The sequence below is a fragment of the Coffea arabica genome, chromosome 7c (assembly GCF_036785885.1).
Source record: "Coffea arabica cultivar ET-39 chromosome 7c, Coffea Arabica ET-39 HiFi, whole genome shotgun sequence".
In the NCBI taxonomy this organism is placed as follows: domain Eukaryota; kingdom Viridiplantae; phylum Streptophyta; class Magnoliopsida; order Gentianales; family Rubiaceae; genus Coffea; species Coffea arabica.
In genome coordinates this window covers 37,007,463-37,026,228 of record NC_092322.1, presented here as the reverse complement: position 1 = coordinate 37,026,228, position 18,766 = coordinate 37,007,463, and the positions used below count along the sequence as shown (strand labels likewise).

The window sequence follows — 18,766 nt, the reverse complement described above, 5'->3', positions numbered from 1 at the left end:
TAGAAATCATCATCTCCGGCGAGCATTGGACTCGCCGGAGCTTCGCCCTCTCTCTCCCACGCACGAACACACAATACGCACACCAAATTCCATTGAACAACCAAAAATAGAACAAAAGGAAAATGTAAAAGAAAATCCAAACAAAAAATCTCTGGGTCTTTGATGGCTTTCTGGCGAACTCACGGGCTCCGATCAGTCCCGTTGGACTGATCGGAGCTGCTCCCCACGCGCACAGATACAAGAGATTTGTCCCTTTACTTCAAGTACTCGTTTAGGCATTTCTTCAAACAGTAGATGGGCATACGAAAATTCTAAAGATCTCTTACACTTTCCCCGAGGGAAAGACCCAAAAATTGTAATCAAAATACGATTTCAGTCCAACACAAGCCAAAGTGTATAATCAGCCATGCAAATTGCAAATAACTCCAGATAAAAAAAAAATCAAGAAGAAACTAGCATAAGATGGTTCCAGAAATATCAAATTAAAATTAAAGTTGGAAAGGAAAGAATAGCTCACAGGGCGTTTTAAATGAAGACTTGATAACCGTGGTGGTACGGGCAAACTCCGACGACCCAGCGGTGGCAGCGGCTCCTCCTCTGTTTCCCGTCGGTTTTATTTTTAATTTTTTGGCCGAGAGTAATAGGATAGTGGCCGAGAAAAAGGGGATTCTTTTGTGAAAGATGGAACTGATGATTATGGATTGATGAAAGAAAAAGGAAATCTAGCCCAAGGCGGATGAATTGGGATTAATGGTGATGAATGCAGGTAGCAGTGGTACAAGTCCTCAGTTTTCAAATTGGGGTCCTATTTAAGATCTTGTTTTCGTGGTGAATACTAAATCCCCTCGTGTTTATATAAAGGCCAAGAAATCTCCTTAATATTCGAAAACACCCATCGAACTCGAACCTTCCTATGCTTTGGATTAAATTGAGATTTAGACGAAAAATACTCAAATTAACCACACTCGCTTAATACATGAATATGATTGTCTATCGAAATAGGAAGTCAGAAACATGCATTTTCTCCCCCACCCCTTCCCTCCCTTTTTAACTTTCCTTCTCTTTTCTTTCTCTTCCTTCTCTCTTTTCCTTTTCCCTTTTTTTTCTTTTGTCTTTTTTTTTTTTCCTTTCTCCTACTCACGAACCAGAACGTCATTTTTCCTGTTTCTTCTTTTCTCTTTTTAGTCTTAATTTTCACTTCTCCTCCCAATCTAATTCCTACAACAATGGAGATGCAGCCGCCGTCAGCCACTTACCGTCGCTGTCAGCCTCCTCCTGCTGCCGCCATCCCATCACTTTAGATCAAAACTTCACAAAATCTTCAATTCAAATTCTATTTTTCATGTAGATTTGAATTATGGCATCCAACTTGGCTAAAAATGGCTACAAGGTAGTTCAACAGGCGTATAATCAAAATAGATATAGTCCTCTATTTCCACCGAATCACCACTAAATTTAGTAAAATTCATACTAAAATCATCCTTAGGAGTCATAGATCGAATTTATAGCATCAATTTAACACAAAAAATGCATGATAATGATGACAAAAATGATGAAGATGACCTAGAGAGGTGGTGGTGGAGATGGCTGATATAGATGGTGACTATACAACGATGAAGATAATGATGACGGGATGACGATGGTGGAAGTAGCGACCTTCATGGTGTTGGCTGGATCGAATGAAGGAAGACGAAAAGAAAAGGAAATAAGAAGAAAAAAGTGTAAATCAGAAAAACAAATTAAAATTTTAAAATTTTACTTTCTTCTTAATTGATTCAAGAAAGTTTTTAAAATTTTAATTGAGTCCTTAACTGATTTTTCGTATAGTTTGAAAACAAGATTAGTAGAGGAATTTTACATATTTTTGTTAATTTGGATGGTTTCCATTTGACTTCCAAATTAGTCCAAATCATTGGGAGTCTTTTTGGTGTTTCTAAATAATAAGGAGGTTTTGTGACTTTAGACGCAACGACAAGGGGTTTTAGAGTATTTTACCCTATTTTTAATTTTTTATTATTTATCATTTATTTACTCTACTTCTACTTCTAGTTCAGTCTAATCTAGGGAGAGATCTAATTGGGCCTACAAAAAATTGACAGGGCTGAACTATTATGGTACTAGACGAATGAATTATGCACCCTATTTTTATTGGGTAAAAAAACAAAAAAGCCCCATATGATAAATCTAATATACAGAAAAACTCCTCATGGTTTCAAAATATACAACATGACCTCTCATGCTTTGAACTAAATTGTAAAGGTAACGGAATCCGTTAAATTTAAAGGAAATAGACGAAATAACCAAAATGCCATGATATAATTAAGCAAAAAACAGTTCAAAAAAATCCTTTGTTTTATTCTATAAATAGAGAGAATTAAGGGTTAAGGAGTAGAATAGGTATATTTGATAAAAATTAGGTATAAAATTTTTTTTAGGTTCCAATAAGTCATTTCTATTAAATTTAACGGATTCCGTCACTTTTACAATTTAGTTCAAAGTATGAGGTGTCGTGTTGTATATTTTAAAAGCATAGGGAGCTTTTCTGTGTATTAGGCTTACCACAGGAGGCTTTTTTTTTTTTTACCCATTTTTATTTGTTGTTTGAGAAGATTATTTCAATTGCAAGATTGCTACAAATTTGGATGTTTTCGTTATATTCTTTTCTTTTTGGTTGTTTAATGAGGTGTGATTTCTTCTCTTTGGATTCGGAAAATATAAATTTAGGGAATTGTGGAGAATCGGCTAGAAAAAAAAAAGTCACAGCAGTAAAACACGGAGAGTTTAGAAGATGTCTAAAGAAAGATGGACTAAAAAGGAAATACTCTAGTTAAAAGTTAAAACCCAAAGGAGTGAGCCAAAAAGATAGAGTAAAAAGAAAGCATTTAAAACAGAAGTTCGGATACAAAAGTTCGGCGGTCATGGTGAATTTTTAAGATTAAAATAGTTTTTTATTTTAAGGGTACTTTTGTCACTCAACCAAAGTTGCTCTCATTGTATATCATTTGTTTTGACAATAACACTGGCCTTTTATCAATTTTTTTGAATGACTAGGAAGAAAACGTATACATATCCTTTCCATGCTAATTGAAAAGATGAAAATGAAATTGAAATATAACTTATGATTTATACACATATAAAATATTAAATTTATAACACCCGAAACAATTCTTGAATCTTTTTTTTTTTTTTTAACTTAAGCAATCTAGATAGGGAACATAAAGGAAATTGTTATTTTTTTCTTAAATTTTTTAGTAGGGAAGAGGTGGATTTAAGTAAGGGCGAAGAAGAAAGGGGATTTGAACTCATGAAATGGAGAGGAGTTTGACCCCATACTAACATTGTAGTGGAGAGAAACTACCACCTTAATAAATTTAATTTAAAAATTATTTTAAAAATCAACACCATTCTTAATGTAATTCATCACTTTTGTTACTTATACATAAAATTTTGTACGAAATTGACTAAGTTTTACCGTTTGATTAATCATTACTAATTTTGTGTACAATTTTGACTCATTTTTCATCATTCAAATGTTTCAAAAAAATTGAATGCCAAAATATTCTTTAAAAAAAAAAATCATTTTTAGCATATTGATCTGGAGATCAAAAGAAAGTCAATGGCACAGTTGGATGATTTGTAAAATTTTAATAATTTAAATAGAAGTAAATTGAGTGATCAATGGAGAGAATCCTATCCCATCATGTAAAATCAATTATAGGATTGGCATTAAAATTAGCTAAATAAAAATGTATTACAGATTGGTGAAATTTGAATTATAATAGAAGGTTGAGGTTCATATATTCATTAAAAATACAAGTTAGTAATGCCAAGTATCACAACATAAAAAAAAAAATTACTGGTGATAAGATGACGTTCACCCTACCAATTAAATCACTTCATTAGTTTGTACATTTTAAAAATTTGAATACAGAGTTCTAATCCATGAGATCTCAAGACCAAGGCGTATCGGCTCTACAATTCACAAGTACATATTTAGTTGTCTTTAAGAGGCTTTAAGGGTCTGGCTCATATTTTTAGAGGCGAAAATATGGGATCACTCGCTAGGTTTTTTGGAATTAAAGAAGCTCCAGAAATTTGTAGTTGTCATAAGCCATTTTATACTAAATAAATAAACAAAAGACCACAGTTTCAGTTTTACTCCAATTTTTGGTGGGCTTATGAAGTTTAAGGCATCGCTACTTCCAAAATCTCAGCCTTTCAACTTTCAATGGAATCACTAGTTACTACATTAGGTACTTTTGGAATCAAGAAATATGGAAACTGCACTTTTGGAAGCAAGACTATATTTAGTTTCCATAAAACGCACCTACCTAAAAAACAGCAGATTCCCCATTCGATATCTTTCCTTCAACTACGTTCAAATATGGAAACCAACGAATATGGCAACTTCTGTATATAATACTAGAGTCTCTTCCCCAATGTCTATATAAACAGGGATGCATGCAGTCCAACAACTACAACAAAGCATAGATCTCTTTACAGAAGAAATCTTGGTACAGCACCATCACCCGATTTCACCAATGTCTTTTTTACGAAAGCTTGTGAAGAATCCAGCGAGGAAACATTACAAAACTAAGTTTGATCCTGAGTTGGGCACCTATTATTGCCATTGCGACTACCACGAACGGGAGCAAGAGAAAAAGAGGCAAAAGCAGGCTGCAAGGGGAGTGCGAAATGCCGTGAATTATTATGATCGCGATGCGTACGTGAATCGAGAGACCTATTACTCCGGCTGTAGCTCACACGGCTACTCCCAAACCCATGATCATGAATATCATCACTGTTCTCAAGAGCCCGAGATGTGTTCCTCGCAGAGCCCTGAGCCCGAGCCCGAGCCCGAGCCTCAGCCCGAGCCTCAGCCTGAGCCTCAGCCTGAGCCTGGGATGTATTTAACTTGGAAGCCTGAGGTGGAGCAGGAGTCGCAATACAGTACTGAATCTGAATACCATTCTGCACATGAGAACGATAATTCTCAGGGTAACAGGCGGGATGAGAATACTAATACCCGTAGCTGGCGTTATGGGGATGACATTTATGGAGACCGTGATCAGTGGGAAGCCAATTCCAGCATAGAGTTCTATGAATTTCTGGGGTGGTCGTGAGACTTTAGCTAATGTTTTGATGCAATTATTTAGCAGAGTTCTATAAATCTGCCAAGCAGTTTTATGTAGGTTGATTACTAGTCTTCGTTTTTTCAAACGTTATTTATACTTGATAGTTTCTGTCACTAGTAGTCAAGTACTTAAGCAATAGGATTTTTCAACTTCAGATTCACTATCTGTTTCTTTTATTCTTGATATATAATAAAAACTTGAGTCCATGATTTTGTTGTTTATGTATCATCTTTCCAGTATCTGAATTCTAGATAATGCCTTGCAAATTAAAGGTCCATTGACTATACTCCAAAATGATGAGGATTTACTAATAATGTTGACCAATTAGAAGAAATACCACACTTGCAAAAAAGATGAACTTCATAAAAACTATATTTGGTACCCGTAAACGTGTAATCAACTAAGCCAAAACAGATTGACAAATAACATGTTTTGATTTCCTTGGTGGATGTTTTGATTATTGGAAGCACAAATTTTCGAGTTTTTGGGTATAAATGAACATTTTTTCAGAAACATAATGGAAATAAGGAAATTACCTATTTACTTCCACCGTTCCTCAAAATAAAAAACTCTTTGTTGTTGTTCATTCATTTTCAAACTTCCATTTGTCTCGGAGGTTTCCTTTTTGGCAGGTTTATATAGTATTCCTCTTCTATTTTTTTCTGTTGGGTTAGTCCTGAATAAGAGCTATTGATAAATTGATTTGGCTAATGCAGGTCCATCACGAGTACCTAAGAGATGCTTGACGGATCTCAAGTGTTAATTTTTTTTTTTGAAAAAGTATAGTTAATTTGAGAAAGTATCAACATTTAGAAAGTATAATAATTGTGATTATAATGTGTATTCACATGGTAAATAAGGTATAATTTAAGTGTACTAAAGAGTGCAGCCATTAAAAAATGCTCTTTTAAATTTTAACATCAGAACTCAAAAGAGGAAAGGAAAAATATAAAATGTTCGATCCGTCGGGTTACTAATAACTTTGGATTAACTATTTTGAACCCGTGGTTTCAGTTTAAAAAGGTATTGGACCAACCCAATTGCCACGGGGTGGTACAATTCGTATCAGAGCAAACCTTACATGATCTCTGCACGAAGTGAGCCCGGCGCCAAGTGGTGTGGTTTTGACTACGCAAGAAAGTGTAAAGTATTAAGTGCTGTATGAGACTAAGCGTCACGTTGGATGGGAGTCATCTCTAGAACCCATACGAGCCACCTTTAGAATCTGCACACGACTAAATGGTCCGTTGGATTGCAATGAATTTTGCAAGGTCGCAAAGTTCTAAAAGGTGGGGACAGTGTAATATCTCACATCAGAACTCGGAAGAGGAAAGGAAATATATATAACATTCAATTACTAATAACTCTGGACGAATCATTTTGAACCTGTGGTTTTAGCTCAAAAAAGTATTGGTCAACCCAATAGGCACGGGGCGTTACAAATGGTATCAGAGTGAATTTCGCTTGGTTTCTGCATGGGGTGAGTCTAGGATCAAGTGATGTGTTTCCGACTATGCAAAAACTACAAGAAACTAAGTGCTGTGTGGGGTTAAGTGCAAAATTGGACAGGGCCACCTTTAGAGCCCATACGAGTTACCTTTAGAATCCACACATAACTAAGTGGTTAGTTGGATCGCAATGGCCTTTGCGAAGTCGCAGAATTCTTAAGGTAGGGAAAGTGTGATATCCCACATCAAAACTTGGAAAAGAAAAGGAAAAATATATAATTTTGGGTTAAAATTTTGAACCTGTAGTTTCAACTCAAAAAGGTATTGGCCCAACCCGGCGGGCGTGCGGGCATTACATTTATTGTGAATGATTAATTGGCTTAATTGTTATGTGAATTTTTTTTTATAGTATATTGCTTGATTCTGGTGCGGATTCAACCGTAGCAGTACCAGTTTCGGGGGGAAATGCACTTTTTCGTGCAATTTCTCGATCAAGTTTTGGTGGCCGCGATCTTTTGGATCATTTAATAGCTCTAATAACTGAGGCGCCTCACGATGCTTGTTTTTGTGCAGGCAGATAATGAAACTTGTGCAGAATAAAGCAGCTTACGTTGCTTTGAACATCCAGCAAGAACTGGAGTTAGCAAAGAAAATCCCTTCACCAGTTAATGAGGAATATGAGTTGCCTTGCGGGCATTTCATGAATTTCCGTTCACAGAGATTTCAAAATCCCGAGGCTCTCTTCCAGCCTTCTTCGGCAAGATTCGTTAAAGATGGGGAAAACGTAGGTGTGCATAAAATGATCTTCAACAGCATCATGAAATGTGACATTGGTATCAGGAATTATTTGTTTAAGAACATTATGCTTACTGGTGGCTCGACTTTGTTTCCTGGTTTTGTAGAGGGTATTACCAAAGAAATTTTGGAGCTTGGCAGCTCAACTTTAGCCTTCAAATTTTCTGATCTAATCGCTAGAGAAATCAATCATAAATTTGCCAATAAGATGTTCAGGAATGTGGCACCGCCCAATAGGATGTACAATGCAGGTGTTGGAGGTTCAGCTCTAGCGTTACGCAACACTTTTGAACAGGCAAGTCCCTTTTAAGACTCAATTTTATGTTAATTTTTGCCAAGTTTCTGGTGCCTAATTCATAAGCAGTTAACAAGGTCTTGATTGTTGGTGACGTGGTTTAGGTCAGAGTTTTCTGTATAATGACACATACTAATCACCAATATACAATTCATTAGTCTAAATGGAGAGGGGTTTGATCAAAAAGGGTATAATAATCAAGGTTGAGACTTTTGAATATAAAGTATCTTTTGCACTGCAAAAGCAAACTTGCAGCATATAGGAATTAGCAAAAGTTTCTAAAACCTATTGAATGAGATAATTTCACACTAGATTAAATTTACATAAGATCGTGAGGATCTTTGTTTTAAAACCAATTATTAAATTTATTAAATAGTTGATCCGGACCGAAATAAAATTTCTTCCTAAAGTTGGCATCTGGGTCAATAAGACTGATTACTCCTGCTTATTGAAAGGTGCGTTATTCCTCTTTCACCAAAACATGTTGTAATAAACAAGAAAAGGATTTGTATTTGAATTGATGAATCGTTCCCAATGGTTTAGCAATTTGACAATCAAAGTGGTGATATAGGCTTACTTTTTGGTCATTAAGTTATTTTCATCAAGATCAAAGAAATATTTGGATAGTGTATTATTTGAAATATTATTTAGAATAATTACTGTAGCACTTGAATGTGAGATAAAAAGGTGATTGGGAATATAAAAAGGTAGGTTGGGAAATGTGTTTGTGATGCAAGCGAAATATTATTTGGAATAATTTTGGTATCCAAACACTCCAACAAGCATTCTCAACAAACCTTCCTCAACATAACACTTCACATAAAATGGACAATCCTTCCTCACAAACCTTGAAAGTCATTGCAATCTCAAACAAGCATTTGTATGCATATGCAAGCTTACAAAAGTAAAACCGGAGGAAGTCTAATTTTGACAAAATACCTCTGTGATTTTGGTATATTTTAGGGTGTTTTTTTTTATAAAAGAAAAACTCTATTAGAAAATCTTTCCATGGGATGCCTTTAGGGTGATTTTAGAAATCATTTGGTATTTTTGTATAGGATAATACACCATCTCCGATATGCCAAACGGAACTTTATACCCTTTTTCTCCATAGATCCTTTTAATTTGTTTTTTTGAACGTTTTACTTAAATATGCTTTTTAAGAAATTGTATTTGTATAAACTCCACACAAGGGTCCAAAAAAATTGGCTTTCAAACAAATCCACGTCCAAGGCGTCTATGATATATGTCTTTTTGGAAAATGATAAGAAGACTAAGAAGTTATAAAAGAAGATTGATTGCCCATTTTTATATGCGTACATTTTTTTTGGCAGTATTATACTAATTTCTACTGAATTTTCCAGATGTGCATCTCAAGGTCTGAATACTGGGAACGTAGACCGTCTGTGGTACACCAAAACTACTTATGAGCTTTATAATCGCTGAAGTAAATTATCACTTCCAGCAATAAAATAAAATATGCAGTGTATTTTTTGAAATTCAAACTTTTAGTAGAACCACAAAGTAGCTCAATGAGAGGTCTTGTTTACATTGTGCAAGTGTAATGTAATCCATTTCGATCTAGTGATCAGGGAGGATTTTTAGAATCTTTTTCACTATTAAGTTTATGGTTCAAATTTTATGTGTGACAGTCACAAATAGGAAGGAGGGGTAGGACAGTAATTAGAAAAAAGTATTCCATTAATCGATCAATGCATAATTATATTTATCATTGTACAAATATTGAAAAGTTTCCCAATTTTGGAACGTTTAGAGAATAGGGTTCAGTTTAATTTAGTTCCACAAGGAACAGTTTTGTAATTTAACTGAAGAGATCACATTCCCTAAAAAAAAAAAAAAAGAAAAAAAAACTGAAGAGATCACATCTAAGTGACTCATGGCTTTTCATGGGCCAAGTTCCCCTAGAACAATGTTAGATCTGGGCCTGGTAGCATTAGGATAATGCAGCATTTGGGCTCTTATTGACCAAGCTTGGGCAGACCTCCCCCCCCCCCCACCTTTAACTTTGGAAGTATTGTATACTAAAGAACTTTATATATAAAGTGAGAATGGTACTTCAATTGTTTGCTGGTCTTTCGTCCTACTCATGCGGAAATCACGTGGCTCGTGTGTTGGAAAGGAACATCTTAGGTGGGTTGCTGCCTTTTGCTCCGTCGTCAGCATCATGCCCCTGCACCGCCCATTTTCTAATTCCCCCCCTCCCCCTCCCCCAATTCAGATTGGTCACTATCCATTGCTTGCTTCCTTCGTCATCATCAATCAAGCTATACAAAATAAGCAGCCGCCTTGCCCATTCTTTCTATTGGTCGGTGGATTCACCTCTCACCCTACACAATCTGCAGTTCATTAAATTTTGGCGCCTCCATGTGAGATGGCGTATCCATGCGAGATTTGCACATCTTTAAACATGCTTTCCCGGGTTTTCATGCATCGAAAAGAAGATAGGTAATCATGTAAATCTCTTTTCCTTGAATTTCAGCTTGCTTTTCTTGTTTTGCTTCGTTTTATGTATTGCTTCCACTTCTTCTTCCTTGGGCTTTTCCTTCCCTTTGTTTCCTTGTGCGTCTTTCTTCATTCGCTGTTATTGGTGTTTTCTGCTATCTGCTATTACATCTATTGTAAGTGATGCTCTATTTCCCCTCCCCCTATTCTCGTAATAGTCTTTATAATTTTTCCCCCCTTCGATTATTTTGTTTTTCATATTCTTCTACTTCCCATGCTTGCTGCTTGATAGGTTGCAATTTTATCATTTATTTTATTATTAATTTCCCTTATTACCTGACCCGATTTGGATTAATTGTTAAATTCTACTCACTTTTGGTATTTTACATTTATTTCAGGGAGTAGAACGAAAATATGATAACAAGTGCCAAATTTAACAAGAAAGGAGTCCAAGCCACAGAGCTTATCCCAGAGGCATTGTTGGCAAAGAAAAACTTTTGCCCATTTTAGTAATTGCTGAAGAGGGAAGGACGAGGAGGGCTTCTCTTCTTCCTCTGTAGAGCCGCTGAAGGGGGCAATTCATAGAGAGCAATTAGAAAAAGCATTAGAGTAGTCGAGACTATATATTAGATAGCTTCCTTTTGACTTTTCTTCATGATGTGTTAGTAGGGACTCTTGATAGCATTGGCTATCGGATGTCAGGAGGCAATTGGGATGAATTGAATCATTCCCTGGAGCCTAGCTTTGGACTTTTCCTTGTTAGCTTTATAGTAGCATTTCTCTTCGTATGTTGAAGACAAGCGAAATCCAATTGATAACTTTCTGTATCTCGCTTACCTTCTTGATTGGAACGAGTTGAACTCTCAAGAATTAGCAACAATGGCCGCGACTCTCTCTACAATTTTGTATGGGTTTTTCGCGTCAAATATGAACTAATTTCTTCACTCTAGTCAAGGAACAACGGAGGCTTTGGTTCGCTTAAAAATTGTGAGATTGATTTAATTTTATACTTTTCTTTTATTTATTGGTATTCACATATCCCTTGATTGCAGTATTCATGATTATTTAATTAATTGATTGTCGTGGATCCGGATAATTAGTTGATTTGATAATCTATTATCAATTAGGGCATTAAATCCGTAATTGTTTAATTGCCTTGAAATAGTGACAACTAGCATGATTAGGTTTGTGTCAGGGGGATACGCGGGCTAATCTGAAATAACCCTAGTAGTGCGTTATTTGGTTAGAATAGGACTCCTCTAATACGTAAGGCAATTGGGGAATTAAATCTTGCGGGCGTACTTAGGATTATTTCTCAATTAGAGCAGTGATTAACAGGCGTACCTTAATCACCGACACAGTAAGGAGAGGTTGACTGTCATCGCTTGTTTGGCAGTTATAACATATTTATTAATAAATAATTGGAAATGCTTGTGCATCGATGATCAATCAGGTGAACCATTGCTGAAGTTATTTCTTGGCTAGAGCCTTAATTATTATTCATTTGAGTTTAGTAAATTGTTATTTAATTTTTAGTAGTTTCTTAGATTTTATTTGAATTTTTTTTATTGTCACCTTCTGCACAAAAACACTCCCTTTGTTACTGTAGATTTGAAAAGAAACATTTACCCCCAATTCCTGTGGATTCAACCCTACTTACCACTATTTACAAAAAATTAACTTTAGTTGAGCAAATTTTTATTATAGCACAGGCCCGACATCTGTCAATTTTTGGCGCCGTTGCCGGGGACTGGTGTCAGTTATTTGTTTCTTTTTAAGTTCATTTTTTGTTCTAATTCTTTGGTACTTTTCGAGTGTATGCCTCATTCTTCTCGTACAGGTGAATTAATGTTCGACCCCGAGGTAGAGAAGACTACACGCAGAACAAGGAAAGAGACCAGGCAACTCAAAAAAGAGCACTCCAGTGCTGCATCTCTGGGTTCTGATCCAGAAGTTGAACCAACAGATTCGCTTGGTGATTTTTTAAGTGATTCGGATCGAGAAAAAGTCACTATGGCTAATACCCGAACATTAAGGGAGTTGGCTGCTCTTGATTTAAATCAGCAGCCTTTATGCATTATTTTCCCGATTTTGAGTGATAACACTCCCTTTGAATTAAAATTTGGGCTAATTCATCTTTTGCCATCTTTTTATGGGTTACCAGGTGAGGAATCTTATAAGCACCTGCAAGAGTTTGATGTCGTGTGCAACAGTATGAAACCCCCGGGAATCACAAAGAGCAGATAAAAATGAGGGCATTCCCCTTCTCCTTGAAGGACTCTGCAAAAGATTGGTTGTACTATCTATCCCCAGACAGTATCACCACGTGGGACCAGCTAAAGAAAAAGTTCTTAGACAAGTATTTTCCCACGTCTCAAGCTGCAAGTCTAAGAAAGGAGATTTGCGGTATCAAACAGTATACAGGAGAGTCGCTCTATGATTATTAGGAGCGATTCAAGAAGTTGTGCATTAAGTGCCCCCAGCACCAAATAAGTGAGCAATTGCTCATCCAATATTTTTACAAGAGGCTACTTTTCAGAGACAGGAGTATAATTGATACTGCGAGTGGAGGGGCACTGGTGAATAAGACTCCTCGAGTTGCATGGGAGCTAATTGAGGGAATGACTGAGAATTCACAACAATTCAGTACGAGAGAGGATGTCCCGATACGCAAGATAAATGAGGTAGAGACATCTTCTTTTCAACAGTAATTGATAGAGTTAACCTCATTTGTTAGGCAATTGGCTATAGGAAATGCATCTCAGGCCAAGGTGTGTGGAATTTGCACTTCTATGAGTCATTCTACAGATATGTGCCCGATGATTCAAGAAGAAAGTGCAAAGCAAGTAAACATGGCTGGTCACGCGCCTGCACCAAGACAGCCATTCGACCCCTACTCGAGTACATACAATCCGGGTTGGAGAGATCATCCTAACTTCAGTTATTAAGGATATAAGCAGTCGAATTTCGCACCAAACAGGTAGCAAGGGTACCAACAACAGTACCAACCCCATCCTCCACTACCCCGTTCAAACTCAAGTCCGTGTATAGAAGAGATGATGAAGCAATTAATTGCTAATCGACAAAAGACGGACTCTGACCTACAAAGCATGAGGAATCAATTGCACCAGATACAAGTGATGCAAAATCAGATGAATCAAACGGCAGTGGCAATCAATCGCCTAGAATCCTAAGTTTATGGGAAATTGCCGTTTCAACCTGAATTGAACTTGAAGAACGTAAGTGCGATGACTTTAAGGAGCGGGAAGGAAATTCAGGGACCTGACCTTATGATTCTAAAGGATAAGGATGAGAAAAAAAATCGAGAACGAGCTTGAGAAGGAGAACACCAGCACCAAAAATCCACTGGTACTCCCTGACCCGATCATAGACGTTAAAACTAATCCTCATCCATTTCCTAGCAGGTTGGAAAACCAAAGAAGCAGGACAAGGAGAAGGAGATCCTGGAGGTGTTCCGCAAGGTAGAGATCAATATTCCCCTATTAGACACCATCAAGCAAGTGCCGAAATATGCAAAATTTTTGAGGGACCTATGTGTCAACCGAAGGCGGCTGAGGGGAGACGAAAGGATCATTGTAGGGAAGAATGTGTCAGCAGTTCTCCAAAGGAAGCTTCCACCAAAGTGCAGGGATCCAGGCAAGTTTACTGTCCCATGTAGAATAGGTAACACTTTAATTTGGAATACCCTACTGGATTTAGGAGCATCGATCAACGTAATGCCTAAATCTATGTACGCTTCTCTAAACCTTGGTCCATTAAAAGAAATTGAGATAATAATCCAATTAGTTGACTGAACAAATGCATACCCTGATGGATTGGTCAAGGATGTGCTGGTTAAAGTTAATGAATTGGTATTCCCGACTGACTTTTATGTACTTGACATGGATGATGACCATTTTCTCGAGCCTTCACTTTTGCTATTAGGTAGACCCTTTTTAAGTTCAGCCCAGACAAAAATTGATGTTCATAAGGGCACCTTGTCCATGGAATTTGATGGAGAAATGGTCCATTTTAATATTTTTTATACAATGGAACATCCTGTTAACTCTCTCTCTGTGTTTGCTATTCATGCTATTAATCCCTCTGTGCAAGAATTTTCTGAGTTTGCTTGTAGGGATAAATTCAAAGTTGTTGCGAATGAGTGTAAGGGGATGAAAGCAATTTCTAAGGTGAAAATGAGTCAAAAATTAAGGAAGAATGTTGCACTCAATGGCTATGTCGATCCCGGAGGAGGGCCACCGATTACAAGAAAAATTGAGTTACACCCAGATTGAAGAGTGGTATTCAATGTCTAGTCAAAGACATTAAAGAAAGGCGCTCATTGGGAGGCAACCCAATTTCTCTTAGTCGTTTGTTCGATTTTGTTTGATAGTTTAAATATGTTTTTTCTTGGATTTGACTGATTTTTTGCTTCAATTTTCGTTTTTAATAATTTATAGGCATCCCTCTGACATGACGCGCCCGCGTCAACTGGGCGCGTGGCACAGTGCGATTTCCTTGTGCTTAGTAAAAAGGGTTTCGATCCCCTTGACGTGCCCGCGTCAAGTCCCATGAAGAGCTCATGGTCAGATTCATCAGAAGGGGTTCTTGTCCTCATGGCGTGCCCCCGTCAAGTAACCTGGAGAGCTCCTCATTCCGTGCCTTCATTACGTGCTCACGTCACGTTCGCGGGAAAGGTAAGTATTCAAAAAATTCAAGAACAGTTATTGAATTTCTGTTAATCTCTAATTTTGAATTTCAAAAATAAAATTTACAAAAAAAAAAATCAAAAAATAAATAAAAAAATTTCATCATAGCTTAGATTTCCAAAGTACAAATTTTTATTTAACAAAAAAAAAAAAACCAAACACACAAAAAATTTGAAAAAACAAAGTATTTTGTTTTTCTTTTTTCTTTTTTCTCTTTTCTTTTTCTTTCTTTTCTCTCTGTTTTCTTGCTTTTTTCTTCTTTTCTTCTCCCCTATTCTCCTCTGTGTCACCCAAAGCCCTTCCATCGCCACCACCTCCTCATCCGCCACCCGTAGCCCATGGCCGGCCACCAAGAGCGCGACCTCAGCCTCGGTCGCTCCTCTATCTCGCCACGCAAGAGCACGCCGCCTCCTGGCCACCACCTTGCCGCCGTTCCTCTCACTTGGGCAATCATTGCAGCTCCCTTGCGCGTCTCTCTCTCTTTCTCTCCTGCGGCTGCCGCCGCCAACAGCCCCAGCAGTAGCAGTCAGTCGCGGTAGCCCATTGCGCGGCTACTTCGCACGTCATCCGCTCCTTCCCTCGACGACCAGTGGAGGTATTTGTAACTCGATTCTCAATTGTTGGCAGTGTTAGTTGTTATTTTGGTTTATCAGTGACTTGGTATTGGTCGTGTGTGATTTCTTTTCCGTTATTTGCTACACCAGTAGTACTGGTGGGGTAATTGGACCTTAATTGGGTACCTCTATTTGGTTGGCTGAGTTATTATTGTCAAATATCTAAGCTGTCATTGTTGAAATTGCTGATTCTGAGTTAAGGCATTAACTGGCCAACTGGAGCCATTTGTTGAGATTTTGGGTGGACAGAGTTTTGCATTTGTTGGTTGAATTGAGTTATGATGTCTTAGAACTTGGCCGCGTACTTCCATTACATCGGTTTCCCTCCACCGTTCCCGCCTATCCCTTAGCCACTTGAGAAGGAAGTTTCGTTGTCCTCTTCGCTTTAAATTGCTTTGTTTCCTCCATCGAGAACATTGTAGGATTTAGGTATGGGGAGAGCAGTTATGGTGCTAGTGTCTTTAGTTTTGAGTTTTTAGATGTTTTCTTTCTTTCTTTATTTTTAGTTTGTTATTTGCCTACCTTTCATTCATTTTCTTTCTTTCTTTTTAGTGATTAGCTCGTATGTGCATACCAAGGTTTGATATTGGATTATTGCCTCTATTTCTACTTTTGTCAAATTTTAGTAATGAAAGTGTATCAAGTGGACGTGGTTGAGTCTAAGAATATCTCTTGGGCGAATATCGAAAACTATGTGACTTTTATAATTCTGGATTAACTTTCCTAAGCATAGGGAATGATTGTTGGCATTTTCACGTGAATTAGTCTGGTTATTAAGCTTAGCTCTCCATGTTTGAAAATGAGGTTAGCTGATGCAAATTTTCTTTTGATTTTTGTGTTATATTGAGTTTTTTGTGTTATTTAGCCGTGAATAAGAATTGACTGTACTCTACTAGTCTTTACTACCGAGTAACCGGGGATCTTCATCAAAAGTGTCAATTTTCGCGTCAAAAAGTAGTAATTGCTATGAGTATGTGGTCGAGTGGCGATAGGAGTTGAGTAATCATGTTACTTCATCCGACAAATGTTGGAGCTCGCGTCAAAAGGCCCCAATGGCTGGAGACTAAGTCTTTTGTATTTTTTTAAAACAAAAAAAAAGGGAAAAAATAAATAATGAAAAAAGAGAGTATAGGCTGTGTTAGTGTGTGATAGAAGTCAGCTTGCCGACTTATGGATTTAATGTTGAGATTTTGGTTAATATTTGGACCATTTGTTGATAAATGTTGTGCATCATTCCTTTTTCTTAGATTAGTTAATCCGGAATTGAAAGGGTTTGTGGTTTAGAAGCTAACCGGGGTGATGTTTCTCGGATTTTGATCACTGACGCTTGATATATGGTTTTCTTGGTATCTTGGCAATATGGTAGATAGAGCAATAGCCATTGCCAAATATTGGTGTTTATTTGCTGTTCTTATGCTTGAGGACAAGCATGATTTAGGTGTGGGGGAAATTGATAGGTTACAATTTTATCATTTATTTTATTATTAATTTCCCCTATTACCTGACCCGATGGGGATTAATTATTAAATTCTACTCACTTTTGGTATTTTACATTTATTTCAGGGAGTAGAACGAAAATATGATAACAAGTGCCAAATTTAATAGGAAAGGAGTCCAAGCCACAGAGTTTATCCCAGGAGCATTGTTGGCAAAGAAAAACTTTTGTCCATTTTAGTAATTGCTGAAGAGGGAAGGACGAGGAGGGCTTCTCTTCTTCCTCTGTAGAGCCGCCGAAGGGGGCAATTCGTAGAGAGCAATTAGAAAAAGCATTAGAGTAGTAGAGACTATAGATTAGATCGCTTCCCTTTGACTTTTCTTCATGATGTGTTAGTAGGGACTCTTGATAGCATTGGCTATCGGATGTCAGGAGGCAATTGGGATGAATTGAATCATTCCCTGGAGCCTAACTTTGGACTTTTCCTTGTTAGCTTTATAGTAGCTTTTCTCTTCGTATGTTGAAGACAAGCGAAACCCAATTGATAACTTTCTGTATCTCGCTTACCTTCTTGATTGGAACAAGTTGAACTCTCATGAATCAGCAACAATGGCCGCGACTCTCTCTGCAATTTTGTATGGGTTTTTCGCGTCAAATATGAACTAATTTCTTCACTCTAGTCAAGGAACAACAGAGGTTTTGGCTCGCCTAAAAATTATGAGATCGATTTAATTTTATACTTTTCTTTTATTTATTGGTATTCGCATATCCCTTGATTGCAGTATTCATGATTATTTAATTAATTGATTGTCGTGGATCCAGATAATTAGTTGATTTGATAATCTATTGTCAATTAGGGCATTAAATCCGTAATTGTTTAATTGCCTTGAAATAGTGACAACTGGCATGATTAGGTTTGTGTCAGGGGGATACACGGGCTAATCTGAAATAACCCTGGTAGTGCGTTATTTGATTAGAATAGGGCTCCTCTAATACGTAAGGCAATTAGGGAATTAAATCTTGCAGGCGTACTTAGGATTTTTTCTCAATTAGAGCAGTGATTAACAGGCGTACCTTAATCACCGACATAGTAAGGAAAGGTTGACTGTCATCGCTTGTTTGGCAGTTATAACCTATTTATTAATAAATAATTGGAAATGCTTGTCCATCGATGATCAATCAGGTGAACCATTGCTGAAGTTATTTCTTGGCTAGAGCCTTAATTATTATTCATTTGATTTTAGTAAATTGTTATTTAATTTTTAGTAGTTTCTTAGATTTTATTTGAATTTCTTTGATTGTCACCTTTTGCACAAAAACACCCTCTTTGTTACTGTAGATTTGAAAAGAAACATTTATCCCCAGTCCCTATGGATTCGACACTGCTTACCACTATTTACAAAAATTAACTTTAGTTGAGTAGGTTTTTATTATTGCACAGACCCGACACTTATCACTGTTTTTTTTTTTTTACTCTTATTAGTATTGCTTTTGCATTTTTTTTTGTTTTATATGATTCTCTTTGTTCAATCATATTTCATTCTCATTGCATTGTCGTCTCTTATTGTTTGAAGTTCGATTTTTTACTTTCCTTTTGTCCAATTCTTTTGTTGCCTCTGTTCTTTTTGTTGGCTTTCCTGCTGAAACATTGCTTTTGCTTTTGTTAGAGACTCTTTTCCCCTATTTTTTCTCCCGCGTTTGTATGCTTCGTGTGATTTCTTGGTCATATTCATATTCATTTATTTATTTAAAGCTATTGTTTCTACACTTGCAGTTCGGTTGCATTTATTGCTATTTTTTTATTTATTCCTATGTGACAATGACATTTTCCTATTATCCATATTTGCATGTCCCTCTTAATTTCCTCCAGGT

The 18,766-nt window shown here is 36.9% G+C and overlaps 1 protein-coding gene, 1 long non-coding RNA gene and 1 other non-coding gene across 3 annotated transcripts; 2 read left to right on the top strand and 1 right to left on the bottom strand.

Annotated features, from left to right (window-relative positions):
* Positions 1–7,163: 7,163 nt before the first annotated feature.
* On the top strand, positions 7,164–7,688 carry LOC113699857 (actin-like). Its single transcript, XM_027220214.1, has one exon. It carries the CDS (start codon positions 7,164–7,166, stop codon positions 7,686–7,688), a length of 525 nt encoding a protein of 174 aa, XP_027076015.1.
* A 2,109-nt stretch (positions 7,689–9,797) lies between these two features.
* LOC140010098 (uncharacterized) lies at positions 9,798–10,963 on the top strand. The gene is made up of 2 exons (XR_011817349.1): positions 9,798–10,139; positions 10,535–10,963. It is a non-coding gene; the product is annotated as an uncharacterized lncRNA (long non-coding RNA).
* A 1,557-nt stretch (positions 10,964–12,520) lies between these two features.
* Positions 12,521–12,627, bottom strand: LOC113700255 (small nucleolar RNA R71). The gene has a single exon (XR_003450599.1). It is a non-coding gene; the product is annotated as a small nucleolar RNA R71 (small nucleolar RNA).
* Between the last annotated feature and the right edge of the window lie 6,139 nt (positions 12,628–18,766).

Bases quoted from the DNA above. Each gene is read 5' to 3' on its own strand.
- LOC113699857 (XM_027220214.1), top strand. From the start codon at position 7,164: ATGAAACTTGTGCAGAATAAAGCAGCTTACGTTGCTTTGAACATCCAG.